The sequence below is a fragment of the Sarcophilus harrisii genome, chromosome 3 (genome assembly GCF_902635505.1).
Source record: "Sarcophilus harrisii chromosome 3, mSarHar1.11, whole genome shotgun sequence".
NCBI lineage: Eukaryota > Metazoa > Chordata > Mammalia > Dasyuromorphia > Dasyuridae > Sarcophilus > Sarcophilus harrisii.
This window is the reverse complement of record NC_045428.1, coordinates 562,466,224-562,483,175: the sequence shown is the minus strand read 5'-3', so window position 1 is coordinate 562,483,175 and position 16,952 is coordinate 562,466,224. Positions and strand designations below refer to the sequence as shown.

At 40.8% G+C, this 16,952-nt stretch overlaps 1 protein-coding gene across 8 annotated transcripts in view; it reads right to left on the bottom strand.

The window, feature by feature from the left end:
• EIF4G3 (eukaryotic translation initiation factor 4 gamma 3) overlaps nt 1–16,952 on the bottom strand; it is a 275,515-nt gene that overhangs the window by 153,540 nt on the left and 105,023 nt on the right. For 5 of the 8 annotated variants that reach the window (XM_031962682.1, XM_031962683.1, XM_031962686.1 and 2 more), the window contains exons 5-7: nt 16,459–16,554; nt 14,957–15,070; nt 11,298–11,330 (exon numbers count right to left, since the gene is read on the bottom strand). In XM_031962682.1, coding sequence (XP_031818542.1) covers nt 11,298–11,330; nt 14,957–15,070; nt 16,459–16,488 — 177 coding nt within the window. In that variant the 5' untranslated portion in view covers nt 16,489–16,554. The remainder of the gene's footprint in view (nt 1–11,297; nt 11,331–14,956; nt 15,071–16,458; nt 16,555–16,952) is intronic. The other 3 variants (XM_031962688.1, XM_031962685.1, XM_031962690.1) reach the window with 1 other exon arrangement.

The following is a 16,952-nucleotide window of genomic DNA, read 5'->3' as shown; positions in this document are numbered from 1 at the left end:
TTCAAAACAAACCAGAATAAAATGTTAACAGGTATTCAGCCATTAGGGAAAGATGAAGAAGCTGAATTCTAAAGGTTGAGATGGCTTGAAAAATTCTAAGTATTAAGTGCCAAAGGGGAGGGTAAAGCTGGATCTACTGGCTACAAGCCTTGGGCACTTTCCATCATACATCCATGCCCATCAAAATTCAGCAAGAGTCCATTAGTAAACAATAGGTGACTTCTGTTTTTGGACAGGGATTAGACCACCTAAAAGAGCCCCATTCTTCTTGGATTCCCTAAATTTCCTTCTAAATATTAAGATAATTAAAGCAGGAATGAGTTGTTATTGCTAAGGGTGTCCGACTCTTCATGACTCCATGGGCCACTTGCACGGCAACATGGTTCATGGGGTTTCCTTGGCAAAGATCCTGAGGTGGTTTGCCATTTCCTTCTCCAGTGGATTATGGCAAACAATGGCCTGCCCAGGCCACAATTAACGAGCCCAGTGCTCAGTTCACTGAGCCACCTAGCAGAGTTTGAAGCATCAGCAATTCTGTGTTTCCCTGACTAGCCCACTCTCCCTGACCAGGTGTTTTCCATATATGATCTCCTCTGATCCTCAGAATATCCCCACTAATTAGCATTACTATCTAAATATGAGAGCACTGAAGTTGAGAGAAGTTAAGGGACCCACCCCCCAAAAGCACATTAAATCCAGGAAATGCCAAAAATCTAAATAGTCCTATACATATATATATATATATATACTGATTTCAAACCTAAATAGTCCCATATATATATATATATACTGATTTCAAACCCAGCATTCCGTGTCCTCTACTTCAGTACTCCTGTGAATTTAAACTTAAGACACAATATCTTATTAGAAACTACAAAACAGAATTATAGACATTTTAGGCAGTTATATTTAGGTCTAGAATCTCTCTTATTTTCACCAACTGCTCTAACAAAGATACACAAATCATTTTGGGGAACAAATTATCCCCCAAATCTTCTTTGCTCTCAGATAAACATAACCAATTATCATAACATCAGTTCCAACAATCTCCCTATCTCATTGAACATCCTCTGCAAATATATTCATCAATGGCTTGCCTAATCCATGGCACCCACTATTGAATGCATCTGTATTCCAGATACATTCTGTCCAAGAGAGAGTATAAGGATGGTTGTTTGTCCTTTGCTCTTGAAGAGGACCCTTGACATCAGGGAGAGGATGTCATGACCTGCAAGTGAATTGGATTTGAGGGAGAGGGCTGTGCAACGTCACCTGCCTCCCTTGCCCTTCCAGAGCCATCTGGGGCCAGTGGCCATAGATCAGGATGGCTGGAGACTGCTTTCGTGGCCCTTTATTACCTCGAGGATCAAATATAAAATCCTCTCTGTATGGAAATCAAGGGCCTTACAGTCTAGCCTATTCATGCACCTCCCCTCTCAGGTCCCTGCAATGATGGGGTTCTCCCTCCTCATCTCTGCTTTTCCAGGCTTCCTGCAAGGCTTCAGGAGCCCTTTCCTCAACCAGTCCTGCCTACTTCTCCTCCAGCTACTATCAATCAATCAATCAGATTAAGCACTTACTATGCCAGGCACTGGGCTTAAAGAGCAGCGGACACAAAAAGAGGCAAAAGACAGGAGCTTGCAATCCATGGGTGAGCAACATGCAAACAAATAAATACAAAGCAAGCTAGATATAGGGTTAACTAGGAAAGAATCATCAGAAGGCAGGCACTTCTCTTCTTCCTCTTCCTCCTCCTACATCTTTTTCCGGAGGAACCTGAGCACCTTTCATTCTGGACACTACAACTCTATAAACACAGTCTAAAATTTCCAATATTTTTTCTTGGCCATCATCTTACTTATGCTTATGCTCTACTTAAACTCCCCAGGGCATTCTAACATAAAACTGCAGACTAGCCATACTTTTCTGTATCCCACCGTGGGCTTTTAAAATCAATTGTACATATGTAGAGTTATTAAATTTCTTAGGTTTGGCCTATTTTATTCAAGCACCACTTTTTTTTTTTTTTTTTGCTCCCAATTTGGTAATCTAAGGTAATAATAACCCACCTAATTTTGTGACATGCTTCACTTAGTTAAATGACATGTCATCCAAGTCACTGATTGAAATGTTAAACAACAGGGAGCCAATGAAAACGCAGTAAATCTCTACATTAAAGATGTAATTACTGTTTGGGAACAATCCATTGATCATCATTACTTGGGCAAGTTAAAAAAATTCCTGTATCTGTCTAAATATACCATATAATCCAGCCTCAATCTGTCTTGTCTACAAGCATATGGAGAAAATGTTTGTAAAACACCTTGCATCCAGATATACTCCTGGATCTTTAGTCTTCTGATTTAGAAGGAAGGGTGTCATGCTTTGTTCTCCACTGACCTATGCATACTGAGAGCACACTTCTCTTTCCAACTTTTGTTTAGATACTCTCAATTCATCTCTTTAACAATAATGCAACAATAAAGTTGAGGTCATTGGTCTACACTTTGCAAAACACTTCCTTCCTTCCTTCCCATTAGGACAAAATTTATCACATTTAATCATGTGACAATTCTCCCAAAATTTGCAGTGACCAAAAGCAGTTTAACTACTACATTCGTCATCTCATTCAAGACCCTGAAAAGAGTTCATCCAGTTCTAATGACCTGAACTACCATTCACAGCTCTGGCTCTCTTCTCGGTTATGCAGAAATCTAACCATAACTGTATCTCTTTTTCTTGGTCGATAGATCATTCTCTCCTTGGCAGAAATAAGAGAAAACAAGCGGAAAATATACTTGTCCTTCGTTTTTGTCCGTTCTCCACTACCATCATTCATCCTATCCAACCCCTCATAAACAGTAGACTTCTCCTTTTGTTCATTCTCTTCTTTCCCTGATCCAGCTAATTGCCCTTCTCCTAATTTGTTTTTCCTTGTCCTTAGCATCTGTCATAGGCTTATTTTGAGCTTTGGGTCTCCATTATTTCTTTAAAAAAAATTCATTGTTAGGTGACTAATCTAGCAAAGTGATCAATAAGGTCAAAATAGGTTTAAAAAATGTAAGTCAGGAGATGTGGATTCAAGTCAAGACTCTCTGCAGTTTGAGGCACATATTACTTCTCAGTTTTCTCTTCCATAAAATGAGGAGGTTGAATGATATTAAAAAAAAAAAATCATCTAGCACTTTAAGAATAACCAAGCTTACTCTCCCATTTTGTAGATGGGGAAATTAAGGCTCAGAGAAATTAAAGATTAAATGCCTTACCCATTTATGGTCACACAGATGGGAAGCCAAATATAACTTTTCAGTGAAGTCCTTTTAATGACAGATCATCATTAAGTGCTAGAAAAATCTCTGAACACATTTCTTCTACAATGAAAAAAAAGATAAACTAGTATTTTTTTCCCTTTTTGTCTCAGTCTTATAATTTGATTGGTATAAGAAACACCCAATAAGAAGTCTGCAATTGTTTTGAAGTCTTAAGAGGTGTCTGGGATACTGAAAGGTTAAGAGCCAAGGGAAAGAAGGATGGTACTTGGTCTTTTTAACTCCAAAGTCAGCCCTCTATCTGCCATCCTTATACGATAGATGCCCTAAATACCTGCAAAAACAAACTCCATCTACAAGAATAGGCATTTTTTTCATCCATCAATTTCTAACTCAGCTGCCACCTCTTCCATGAAGCTTTTTCAAACACTTCCTAGTCCGAAGAAGGATGGGTGTTTCTCTCATGGATGTCACTGAACTTTAAACATGTCTTTTTTTGGTCATCAGATATAATAATTGGAATGTTCTCTGTATGAATGTCTTATCTACCTCATATAAGCTCTTAGAAGACACAGACTTGGTTTTAATTATTTTTGCATTTGCCCCTAGCACTTATCATAAGATTCTCAAAACAGAAGCCATCTGTGAAAGTCTGAGTGAATCTCTCTTTACCATTTAGCACAATTCATTGGGATTATATGGCAAGAACTAATGCTTGGTGAATAAACAAATTAATTAGTTTTTTCCTGAAATAATAAAATCCAAATAGTGACAGAGAATCACACCAGGTAGCCCATGTATTTCTGGGTTTCCTGGAAGGATTTTTGGATGGGGCATTTGAAAGAAATACTACAAGTGAAATAAACAAATTCTATGCATCCGATTTTGAATGGAGATTAACTGAGACAAGCAGAAGGTCCCTTAGTGTCCATCTTCCTTGGATCTCATCTTCTCATTTCTCAAGTCTTTGACATCTTCCAGACAGTTGTCCAAGCATGTCTGACCAGGCCACTCCCCTGCTAAAGCACCCTGGAGTGCTCAATAGTGTCTCTAAAAGGAAACACAAGCCCTTCACAGTCTGGCATTAGCCTCTGTCCTACTTCCCTCTGCAGGAGGGCCATAGTCCATGGGCTCTGACTTGAGAATCCCCACCCCTTGGCCAGGTAAGCTCATGTCCCCCTTCTTCTAGAAAGACTTTCTTGATTCCACTCTCTTCCTTCTCATCGCCTTGTGCCTGTATCCTGTCCTCTGGGCGAAGGAAGCTGCCTGACTGAAGGCACCATCTGCACCCCCCCTTGGTGGATCCTGCTGGAATGCTGCGGGTACCCCCAGCCTCTGCCCAACGGCAAGACCCAGGCCGAGCACAGACACAGAGCCCAGGACTCCTGGGGCTTTCCTTTCCCTTCCCCCTCATGGTCTGCAGAACACTTTTTACATGAAAACCTGGGGAGACAGGTCTGCTAAGTGTGGTTATCTCCACTTAGCAAAGGCCCTGTGCTATAACCGGCAGAAAGCTAGCTACAAAGCCAGGAGGACCCTGGGGTTCGCATCTCACCTCTGAGAAGGCGAACATCTTCATCATGGAATGAATTCTTTAAAATGAAATCACAGCTTCAATCTCTCAAACATTTTTTAAAGAAGAATTTGGTAATGGTGGATTGCTTACTGTCTATCACAGCCCTGGAAACAAGAAGTATTTTCAAATCCCAGGAGGTACAAAGTACTCTTGCAGTTGGAAGACCCCTAGTCGATTTATAAGCTGGATGCCGTGCAGCCCTGGATGGAATGCTTTGTTTCCTCAATCTAGCCATCCTTCTCCTTCAAATGGCAGCACCAAACTTTAGAGTTGTTTAACAAGCTTGTTCTTTGTGCACCTTCCAGCACCTCAGGAAGGTGAGTGTTCTTAGGATGGAGGCATGATGAGAAAGCACTCCTGACCCACCCCCGATGCTAAGGCAGTGCAGGTTAGGTGAGCGGCACTTCACCACCATGAAAAGAGCTCTGAATCTGACTCAGGCTCAAGACCTGGAAGGGACCCCTCCCCGCCAACCTCATCCTGGGCTCTCTTTATAGTTAAACATCTCTGACTGGAGCTCTTTGGTAAGAGCTGCAGCCAGACCCGGTTCAGCTTTTGCCAGCTCTCTGACTTGGGGGTCAGGACATGTCCTTTCACCACTAGAATTTCCTCATCTGTAAAAGAAAGAGGTTGGACTAGATGTGGTCTAGTTTTCTTTACATCTGTTAAGTCCACAGCCCCAGAGATCGCCACTACCAACTGCATCAGAGCGCAGGCCCAGACCAAAAAGTAGATTTGGACAGAGTGGAACACTGATTCCACCACTATTTTCATATATTATATGGTGGTGTCATTTTCACTGGAGCTGCCTTTTTCTAATCCTACCTAATCTTGAAGACAATCCCCTAAAGGATATGAGTTCTTAGATTTCCTCAATGTAGGGTGCATTTAAAATATCCCTTCAAAACAAACAAATGGGCAAACACACAGACAAGAACATTCAGAGAAGGAAACCAGTGTCATAAAAGGCCAAATTTGACAGAACTAAAGAAGAATATTCGGAAAGAAAGAAGTGGGAGCTAGTAGGTTTCAAGCCTGTTAAGGGCTGTGTGTTTGTTAGATAGATTAGACTTCATCTGCACAGTTCCACACAGCAGAACTAGAAGCAATGGGTAAAAGTAGAATGGCAAAGGCTGCCTGACACCCTCCTCCCACAACTCACTCATGATCACTCCAAGCAAAGGACTAAGGATCACTTGTGCATCTGAGTGACTGTAAAGATCTGCTAAAACCAACTTCCTCCTACAAGTGAAGAAAATCAGGTGCTGAGGAGAAGGGACTTTTCTGTGGGTGGTCCCATCATTACCTCTGTAAAGGCTAGAGCTGGAAGCAAGCACTGGCTTCTGTGTTAAGTGATCTCTTCCACACTCCTAGCTGTCACTACTGAAATCGGCACATGACAGACACAACCTACGTCTTAGACCTTTGGGAATATCTTTACCACAGCCAAGTAAAACTACAACAGAAAAATAATGCCCAATTTCAACATATGCCCCAAGAGAAATCAATTTGCTCCTCCCCAGCAAATACTTTATGGCTTTGGCTAATGATCTTTTTGTTTATGGAACGGAACTGTGCCATGAGTTTTGTGAACAGTGCGTAAACAAATACTAAGACATAGGGAAATATGTTGCAAAATATTTTTGCTCTAGGAACAACCTTAAAAATCAATTCTCTGATCTACTTCATGATGACAAAGCTATCTCCTTAGCCCAAATATATAACTAGCACCTGATCTCTATTGAGTAATCCAGAAGGACAGGAACACAAGTAACTTTAAACCACAACCAGACAAACTGCCCTGAGCACAAATAAAATTAACTAAGTGAACTGCAATTTAAATTCCAAGATGCCATTTGTGTAATTCTGGGTGAACTCTCTGAACTTTCTGTTTTTAATTCTGAAGGTATTTTTTTAAAAAATCTATCTATAGACTTCTAGAGGCAATTAATATCTTCTATGTAAAGGTACTCTGGATTCCTTATTTCATCTTCAAAGGGGGCTAAAATATAAACTTCCTTTCTACAGATTAAAGAATCCCTGGAAAATGGAAGGAATTGGCTGGGTGGAGTGGGAGGGATCAGAGGGTGCACACTGAGGTGCACTCTAGCTCAGAGAAAATATTCAGGAAGCATTAAGATGTTGAATCCATGACTTAAATGGACTTTAACATTCAAGAATCACCCTAGCTAGTAACAAAGATATTCAACAAAAGTAGCTTTTTATAATAACACAACTCTTTTGTTAAGTCTCATTATTAGCTTTTACTTCATTTCATTCTAAACTTGCTTAAAAACAATAAATCTAGGTTTCCTGTTACAGTAAATAGCTTTTAATGAATGTGAGATTAAAAAAAACAACTTAGAAATTTTATCCATTATTGTTTTTTAAAACATAGTATCATCAATTAACATTTTCTGAGTACCAAAATGGTATTAAAACCACTTGAAATAAAAAATTTTAATGTAAACCATACTAAAGTTTAGTCATAAAAACATAATTGAAAATTGGTTTGTTTTTCTTTTTTAAACAATGATAGCCAAAGTGTATGAAACATAAAAGTTTCAAAAGTATGAAACATTAATACCTATAAAGGTATTAGGAATTGTTACACTTTGCCCTGGAGGTCAAAGCCATTCCTTGACACATCAATATTCTAGATCAGCAGAAAAAGAGATCCATGGGCATAGGAGCAGTTGAAAAACCACTGCTTCAGTACCACCAGCCTAGAAGGTCCTAAGATAATGACATGGCAGCAGCAGAGTTTCTACCCCTTGGTAGTTGGCAGAAGTTGGGGAGGGGAGAGAGGGAAGGAGTATGGTATGTGTAAAGATGTCTCCCTTCTCTGCGTGCAAGGATCTTTTGAGGTTTGCCTAATTATGCCTGTACACTCCCACTCAACTCTTGATGAGTTCCTTTTGACTTCATCTTCTGTTTATTCCACTGGCTATTTCAGTGGAGGAAAGGAAGCAGGAGTTCTGAAACACCCCAGAGCAACTCTCTATGAAGTGAGAGAAGACAGGGAAAAGAACACATTTAAATAGCCCTCTTCCACCTCAGTGTCCAACGAGCTAAAGCACCTCACTGCCATTAGCTGCTCAATTTCAGAGTTTTGTGCTCAATGGTTTTTACTTTTAAAGTGGCCCTCTGAGCACAGCAATCCACAAAGAAGGGAAGCTTCCTTTGCCTGTCACACATGGGTGACATCCATGTGACAAAAGTTCTGATTTACCCCAGTGACAGCATGGAATTGCAACTTTGATTCTACCTAAACTATGTAGTTCTTAACAGATCTAACAAGACTTGGCTCTACTGGTTTCTGTCTGGAGGACAAATCAAGTCATGCTGGATTTTTTTTCCTGAAAGAATGGGGAAAGAATATCTCACACCAAATATCCTTAGACATTGTAAATTTAACATGTGCAAAACTAAACTGTTATTCCACCCCTCCCCCAACCCCTGTTCTCCTTTTAATAATTTCTCCACTAGAGGGAAGTTCACCTCCTGGAATCACAGCTGAAATGTCAGCCTTTACTCTTCGTTTTCTTTCCTTTCCATCCCATCAGAGGTCATGTGCAGTGGATCTGATCTCCCTAGCATCCTTGGCAGTGGCCTCCTCTTCTGGGACAGGGCACCTGCGCTGGGGAGAACTCACAGCCTCAGGCCTGAACTTCTGAACTAGCTGATCCTCCCTCAGTCACCAAACTGATCTTTCCATGACCGTACCACACCTCCATCTGGCTTTTCAAAGCCCTTCTAATTTCCCTCCAGTGACCCGGGGCATTTTCCCTGACTGGCCCCCAAGTCTGGAACTCTGTCCCTTGCCTCCAACCTGCTAGCTTCCCAGGCTTCCTTCAAATGCCAGCTACAGCCCCACTCTCAGAGCATCCCCCATTTACCCTTTACTTGTGCTTGTTTGTGCCCCCAAATAGACTGTGAGCTTCTTGAGGGTAGAGCCTCCCCACATGCCCCACCTTAGGAATTGTAACTACATTAATAGATTCAAGTCAGGGAGTGGGAATGCCAAAGACCTGAGACAGAAAGTCACAGGGACTCAAGGCTTCCTCCTTCCAGGGCCTCCCCTCCACACTGCCCAACAACTTTAAGGCCAAGGCCAGACAAAATAAAGCAGAAGCTTCCCGCTGGAGGCCTCCACCGCTCAGTCTTTGTAAAGGTACATTTCTTTCAAGCGATCAGGTTCTGATCCATGAGAGCACGACCAGCCAGAGCCAGAAAGCCCTCCGGACTCTCACTTGCTTGCTCCAAGGTTCTTGCATGACCTCCCAGCTCCCAGTGCAGTGAGGGGGAAGGAGGACAGCAGACAAGCTAGAAGATGCAACTGTTTTATTTATCATTAAAAGGCTGCCTTTTTGGAGTGAAGGGCCACAAATTCATCTTTTTCATCAATGAAAAAAACCCCAACAATAATAAACTGAAATGATTTTATATGGGTCAGTTTTGGCAGGGGGCATGCAGTCCTAGGACACAGGTTCTACTCTAGGGGCCCTTCCATCAGAGAGCCTCAGTTTGCTTTGGTGCAAGCACCCCTCTCTAAGGGTTCTTTCACTTCTCACACTCCTAGACTCAAGAACAAAAACTCCAAAAGTAAACTCCTTTTCTAAAAGAGCAGTGAGATTGAAGTGAAAGCCAAAGGCTCCTCCCTTGTAGCTGCCAGGCGGCACCCTCATAGAACACTCAGATTCTGCCTCAGATCCTTACTAGCTCTAGGAGTTTGGGCAAGTCCCCCAAGCCAGACTCAGCTTCCTTCCCTGCATGACAGAGGGGAGGACGCATCTGTCACAGCGCTGTTGTGTAGCTCATGTGAATTCATATCTGAAAAGCACTATTTGAACCGTAAAACAAAGCTAGCCTTATTTAGTCTTAGCTAAATTACTCTTCTATCATCAAAACTGGTTTCTTTCTTTTCATACATAAGTTTATTTTCCTTATTATGAACAACAGTAATAATGTCTGATAGCACTTTTCATACTTTTTCTAGTTTAATCCCCATAATAATCCTGTGAGGAAGAAAGCACAGATAGTGTCACTCCTATTTTACACATGAGAAAACAGGAAGAGAAAAGTTAAACATCTGGCTCACAGACGCAAAGCTCTTAAAAGTTTTTGTTGGTCATTTTTCAGTTGTATTGGGACCCCACTAGGCATTTTCTTCGCCAAGATGGTGTATTTTGCCATTTCCTTCTCCATCTCATTTTACAGATGAGGAAACTGAGGCAAACAGGATTAAGTGACTTGTCCACACAGCTGGGAAGTATCTGATATCAAACTTGAACTCGGGAAGAGGTGCTTTCCTGATTCCAAACCTTGTGATCCATCTATTGTGCCAACTAGCCACTCTTCCCAAGGGTTATCAGAATTCCAAATTAGTTTCTTGGCTCTAAGTTCAGATGCTATCACCTAGTAGGACACCAACAACCACTGCAGATTCCATTTAGCCCTCTTGTTTTTAATTGTTAGCCCAGAGCAAACTGGTGCCAATTTACCTTTCCTACCTCTATACATATGTTATACACAGTTTTCATGATTTCAGAAGTATAGGGATATTTTAATTCACATTGCTCTAAAGTTTAAAGAATGAAATTCTTCCATTAAGTCAATCTATTCTCCCTATAACAATGACTAACAAATAACATATATAGCACAACAGGTTATCAAACACTAGGGAGTATATCACAAACTCTTTTCAACAAAAATGTTTATTGGACAAGTGATTTTGAAAGAGAGAGAGTACTATTCTCTATAAGAAAGAAAGTACTTCCCCCCCAAACCCCCTAAAAGGTGCCTTAAATATATGAAAAACAATATGCAAAGTGATTCTTTTTATTCAAGGGTTTCTAAGAGAGGTGTACTAAAAGACCTGTTAAAACCTAAGGCATTTTTAAACTTTTTTATTCAACAATTATTTTTATTAAAAAATTATGAGTTGTCAAAAAGTTTAATTATAAAATAATCAATATTGTGTATGTTCTAAAAACTTAATTTAAGCAAAAAATGAAACTATATTACCATTAAGTTTGTTATAAAATCTAAGTTAGTAATTAAAGTTGAGTGAAATTAGAAACATCACTCTAGATGTTAATATTGTTACATCAGCACATAATAGAGAACCCTTAGAATGTTGCCTGTGCCATTTATTCTACTAAACCACAACAATTGTTAGGGCTGAATTTTAGAAAAATTTAAAAGGTATCCTCAATTGAAATATGAATAATTTCCTTCAAAACAAAGGGCAGATACAAAGTGCGAACTTTGCAGAATCATTCAACTAGACTGAACCAAAGCGGAACAAGGGCAATGGTATGTGTAGGGTAGGGGGCCTTAGGCTCAAAGCACCAGGGCCTGTTGGATGGCAGCATTCTAAGAATTAGCAGCTGTTAAAAAGACCCAGCCCGTTAGTTAAGATTGCGGTCAAAGGGGCAAGGGTACAGTACCTGATGATGGGCAGGTCGAGGCCCCGCTGCAAACTGAGAAAAGGAGGGAGAAGACAAACACAAAAGGAAAGGCACAAAGAGTCAGAAACACCACAACAAAAACCAAAATGTCACACAATCTGCCAAAAAACAAAACAAAACAAAACAAAAAAACACAAAAAAAAACCCACAAGTTAAAAAAAAACAACAAACACACAAACAGTCAAAGCTTTGCTGCAGGACAGTGAGAGACAGGTACTAGGTTCCACAGGCTAACGTCACTGCCATTAACAGGGTCTTGTTTAAGAACCTGCAGAAAAACAGGGGAAGCCACTTGCTAACTGCGGTGGGGGAAGTTTCTCAGGGTAAAAGTGCAGACAGTGCAAAAGAAGGCTGGGAAGGGTGGGCGTGGGGCCAAGCAAATGAATAGCAAGGATGCTCTGTGTGACAAACAGGACTTCAAGCAGAGCTGAAGGAGGTGAGAAAAGCTTGGAGGCTGCTCCAGGGCAGAGCGGAGCATGAAGGTGTCCAGCTCCACACCTGGACAATGTGTTGAAGGGATGCAACTTAGTGGTTCTCTTAGGTTAATTGTGTTCTAGTCCCTCGACAGCCAAAGGTGAGGAAGGCTTAGCCATTCACACATGTAATGAATAAATCCTTTCCAGTGTTTGGCTGGGAAGGAGTGAGCAAATAATGTTTAATATTATAACCATCCAAGCACAAATCAAATGAACTAGTTAAGCATAACGGCAAGCACATCCAGGCAGACAACTAGTGAACATCAGTCTTCTACAAGAATGAAGGAAAGTACTACTGGAAGAGGACCAAACAATTCAAAATACTGTGAAATCTGAGCCCACAAGTAATGCTTATGCACAGTGGCAAAATACTCTGTGCCCATACTTAATTACTAGCTATCCCTGAGACTAACTAAAAAAGAGTAAAATATAATTTTTCTGCCAACCTGAGGAATGTTTGAAAACTTTTCCCTAATTTATATGACACAAGAAACATGTTTTCCAGCAAGGAAATTTTAATACTTAATTCTCTAGCCATAAATATAGCTCAGCAACAATACATTTCCCAATGTATAAAGCCACATTTTAAACAACTTTCCTTTTAATCAGGAAAACTAGGACAAGATGTGGAAGCTATAATACTGCTCTACTACTGCCTATCAAATTAATAACAAAGTCACCCTCTTCAAAAGTAAAATGGAAAAATGATTCCTTTCTACCAACCTAAGGCATGAAATATCATAATTTCATTTGTCTGAATACCCCAAGTCTACAATGGTTGTAGCTTATTGTACACAAACTGATCTAAGGTCTAAGCTAATCCCAATAAAAAAGATTTCACATTCCTTAAAAATCTGCAAGACCCCTGGAAATGCTCATTTCTCCAGATTGCCATTTGAATCCTAGAACATCAAATGTCTTAGCTAGAAAGGACCTGAGAATCCATGCCATTCAGCTCCCTCTTTTGACAGAAAAATGGTCTGCAGAATGACTCCAACCAATTTCATCAAAGCACAAATAAAGTGTGTCAGACAATTAATGTCACAGGAAAGCTCAAACTAGAATTCCCTTATAAGCTATAAGTTTACATATCTTTCTAGTAAGCAATGTCTAAGTGAACATGTTTTGAATAGATATAGAAAGATATTAATAAATTTCCCCTCTAATCTATGTGCTTAAATGGGGCCGAGCATGAATTCCCCTTTTAATGGGAACTACATCAAAATAGTGATCACTCACAAAAGCTATTATTCTTGTAGGACGTTCTCATCTTAAAAGGATATGTGGCCTTATAATGATTTTTCCATATCTTATTTGTGAAAAAAAAATCAGATCATATGTGTGCTATAAAAATAAGCTTCCAATATGGTCAATACAATCTGCATCAGCCATTAATAAAGGAGGGAAGACAACTGCTTCCAATCCAAATATCTGTGAGGAAGGTGATAGGATAGGAAGGGGAAGCCACATTTTAAACAACTTAACCTGAGAGCAATAGTACCTGTCTTATCACTGTTCCACAGAAAGGTCCCATTTCTAAGGCTCTAAAATCAATGTTGAAAGTTTATATATTTTAAACCTTCTAATTAAAAAGGTATTTTCTATGAGCAAAAAGAATACGTTATAAAAATAATAATCAAAATTTTTTAAGTTAGTGGGAAAGTACCCTAATCTATTTTGCACTAGTCACCATTGGCTATTGAGCTTTTATTTTGGTTGACAATATTTGTGATCCTATGGGTAGCTGTAAGCAACAGAACAAACTGTAGTCGCTGCTGGCTCATAATAAAAGTTGAAACTTTAGTTTCATTTGGCTTTTTCTTTAGATGGAAAAGATAGTAGATATAAAGGAAAGCAGCTTTCTGTGAAACCTGGATCAAAATGCTTCTGCCACCCACCCCCTTAATGGTCTCTCTTTCTCTCTCTCTCTCACTCTCTCTTTCTTTCTCTCTCTCTCACACCCTTTGTGCAAACTAGGCATGGCCAACACATGTTGATGTCAATTTGGCACACTAAACCATAGTATTTTAAAATAACCACAGAGTATTACAAAAGCCATGATGCTCCCCTCTCCCCAATTATGCCTTCAGTAGTCTGACTATATTGGACAAATTGAAAATAAACTATTATTTGGAGTTCTGATGTGACAATAAGAAACAAGGGTAAATTGATAAAATTATACTTGGGCTTACCAGTATTTAAAAAAAACGCCCAGAATTTCCCCAAGTTAGAATTCAATTAAGATCTTCTTGGTATTGAATAGAAACAATGCCACAAAGATGGTTGGGGGGTAGGGGAGACACTTGAAGCCGGTTGGATTGCAAAGGCAGCTGTCCAGGGAAGAACAGAAGAGCCGCGGAGGTGCAATTGCCAATGGCCCATCAATGCAGAAATAGAATGGAGTGAGCTCTGGCTGCTCTACAAAGCAGGGTTAGGGTCACTTTCTGAGTGGGACAGCTTACCTCTCCACACCAGCGGGGCTCGCTGTGAAGTGGATGAGACTAGACTATGGAAGCCCAGGATGTCAAAAATGCAATCCAGAAAATTTCCTCACCCCTGCTTTACCCTCCCGGCACCATTACAAATGAAATCAAATAACTCCAACCCAAAACAATAAGCAAGAGTAGTTTGGGGCCAGCTAGTCTTGCACTTGTTTTGGGAGCATGTAAATGGAATGTTATATGTGTGGTTTTTAGTAATGGGGGTGGTAATGGTCACTAGCAGAGCGGATGGCAAAAATTGCATAAAGGATAGTTTAAAAAAAAATAACGTTTACGACCACAGAAAATGGCTGAACAACTGCAGACAATTTCCCCCTTGATATTTAATAAGATAATGGGAAACACTTCTAATTTGCATTTTGAATCAAATAGACCTTAAAGCGCCATCCCTTTGAATTTTTTACATTAAAAAAATTCCCAAATTCTTCCTATCTAATTCCCATTGGAGAAAACCCACCCACATTCTTTCATCCTCCTCCCACTAAGCCTGGCAGAAACTGCCATGGTCTATTATACTTTCAGGGAGGAAGCAATCAATGCATTTCTGTAGATCAGCCAATAAATGGATGTGGTCCCAAAAAAAATAAAAAAATAAAAAAAATAAAAACTCGTGCCAAGGGCACTGCTGCCTGCAAGAAGTACAGTTTGTTATATTGCTTACAATGCAGTATTTTATCCAGCCTCTTCCAGCCAAGGACCTGTAAACGGGAGTCTGTTCCAAAACCTTCCTCCTCTTCCAGTTGTCTGTGCAATGTATTGGCACTGTTCTGCTGGGCTGTCAAAAAAACTGGTTTAGAGATGCAGCTCTTCAGTCAGGTTTTGCTCCAGTTCTAACCATGTAAACTTACTCTTGCTTTTCAACAGTTTAAAAAAGAGGGATGGGGGGAGAGGAGGACCATAGTACTCACTTACTGTTTATGAAAGTTTAACATCATTGCTCCGGGCTAATGATTAGAACTGGGGCCTATGTGAAATGAAATGGTGGGATCTCCGTCCCATTCCAAGGGGTCCAGTGTCCGCATCCAAAACCACTCTCGGGACTGAGCTTCCATTGGCCACCTTGTTGGCAATTTCAGTAGAGAGGTGAAGAATTAAATGGGCCACTGAGCCTGACCCCCCGCCCCGCCTCCTCACCACCCCCTTCGCTCTCAGGGACGACTCTCCCGCAGCTCGACGAGATCCCGGGCTGAGAGCTGCTATGGGAGAAGGAGGGAGGGGGCAGTGTGAGGAGAGAAGGACCGAAGGCTTCCAGACAGGCTGAATCAGACAGGTGGCACCTGGCACTAGGCTCAATCGCCATAACCCACACCAGAGCGGGCACAGGCACAGAGAGCTGCTCTCTCCCTACAAAGCAGAGTGCCCGGGCCTGGGAGCCCAGGAAGACCCTGCCTTTCCCCTGCTCGGGCCGTGCTGTGGAGTCACAGAGCTGATGCAGAGAGGGTTAACGTGAGATGCCACAGAAGCGCTTTCTAGCCAAAGCTCATCATGCAGGGCAGGGCAGGGCAGGGCAGAAAAATGTCCAGAGGGCGTCCCTAGGAACCGGTGGCACAAGGAGCCTGAAATCTGGGAGAGCTCTCAGTCTGAGGAACTCAGTGCACTCGGCAAAAAGGAGAGCAGGAGAAGAGATCGTACGTCTGGCTGCCAGCCGGCTTCCCCCCCAAGCACAGCTATGCTCAGTTGTCCCGGCATACCCATCTGTCCATACTGTTAGAATGGTTAGAACTGATCCAGTGACACTGATTTACAAGTCTTACTCCCTAGAACACTGGAGACTGAGAGTGCAGTTACAAAAATCGAATTGAGTTTTCTAAATTGCCTTGCTTCTTTTTCTTGGCTACTGAAAAATACCGTTAATGGATAAAGTACTGAAATGAGGTGAACTTGAATGCAACTACACTAAAAAGAAACCACGTTACTGAGCCGGAGAAATGGATGGAAAGACATCCGACTTCTCCTTTTTGGGAGGGACACAAAATTTAAAATGAAATGTTCCAATGGGGAGGGCTCTGAAAATGCAATGCAAACCAGTAGGAACAAACACTTTGGAACAAACTTCCAGAATTCAGTGAAACTATTTTGAAAAGAAACATCAAGCTACTGTACACAAAAACCAGACAAAAGGCGATATAGAAATCTACATGGAACTAGTTTATATGCACTTACCGGAGAGCGGGTTTGAGGCTGTGAGTTCATTGTCTGAGGGGCTTGGGGATACACCAATGTGGTTGGAGCTGCATTCTGTCCAGAGGGATAAGGGGTCTGCCCAAAAAAAAATATATATGATGATGATTAATATACCATTTGTAAAAATTAGAGAAAGCAGCTAAATTCATAGGGTTGGGGGGAAATAGAATTAAGAGTTGTGAGGGTCCCTAGAAATCACCTAAGCAAATTTCTCCTTTTACAATTAAGGAAACTGAGGACCAGAGTGATTCCCTGCTCTGAAAGGTTTTCTATACAAGTAGTAGGAGAACCAGATCTTCTATATTCAAATTAAAGAGTTCTTTCCACTATGAACAATTTTCGGATGATAAAATTAAAGCCATCTATAGTCATGTGGAAAAAAATGCTCTAAATCACTATTGATTTAGAGAAATGCAAATTAAAACAACTTAGATACTACCTTACACCTCTCAAATTGGCAAAGATGAAAAAAA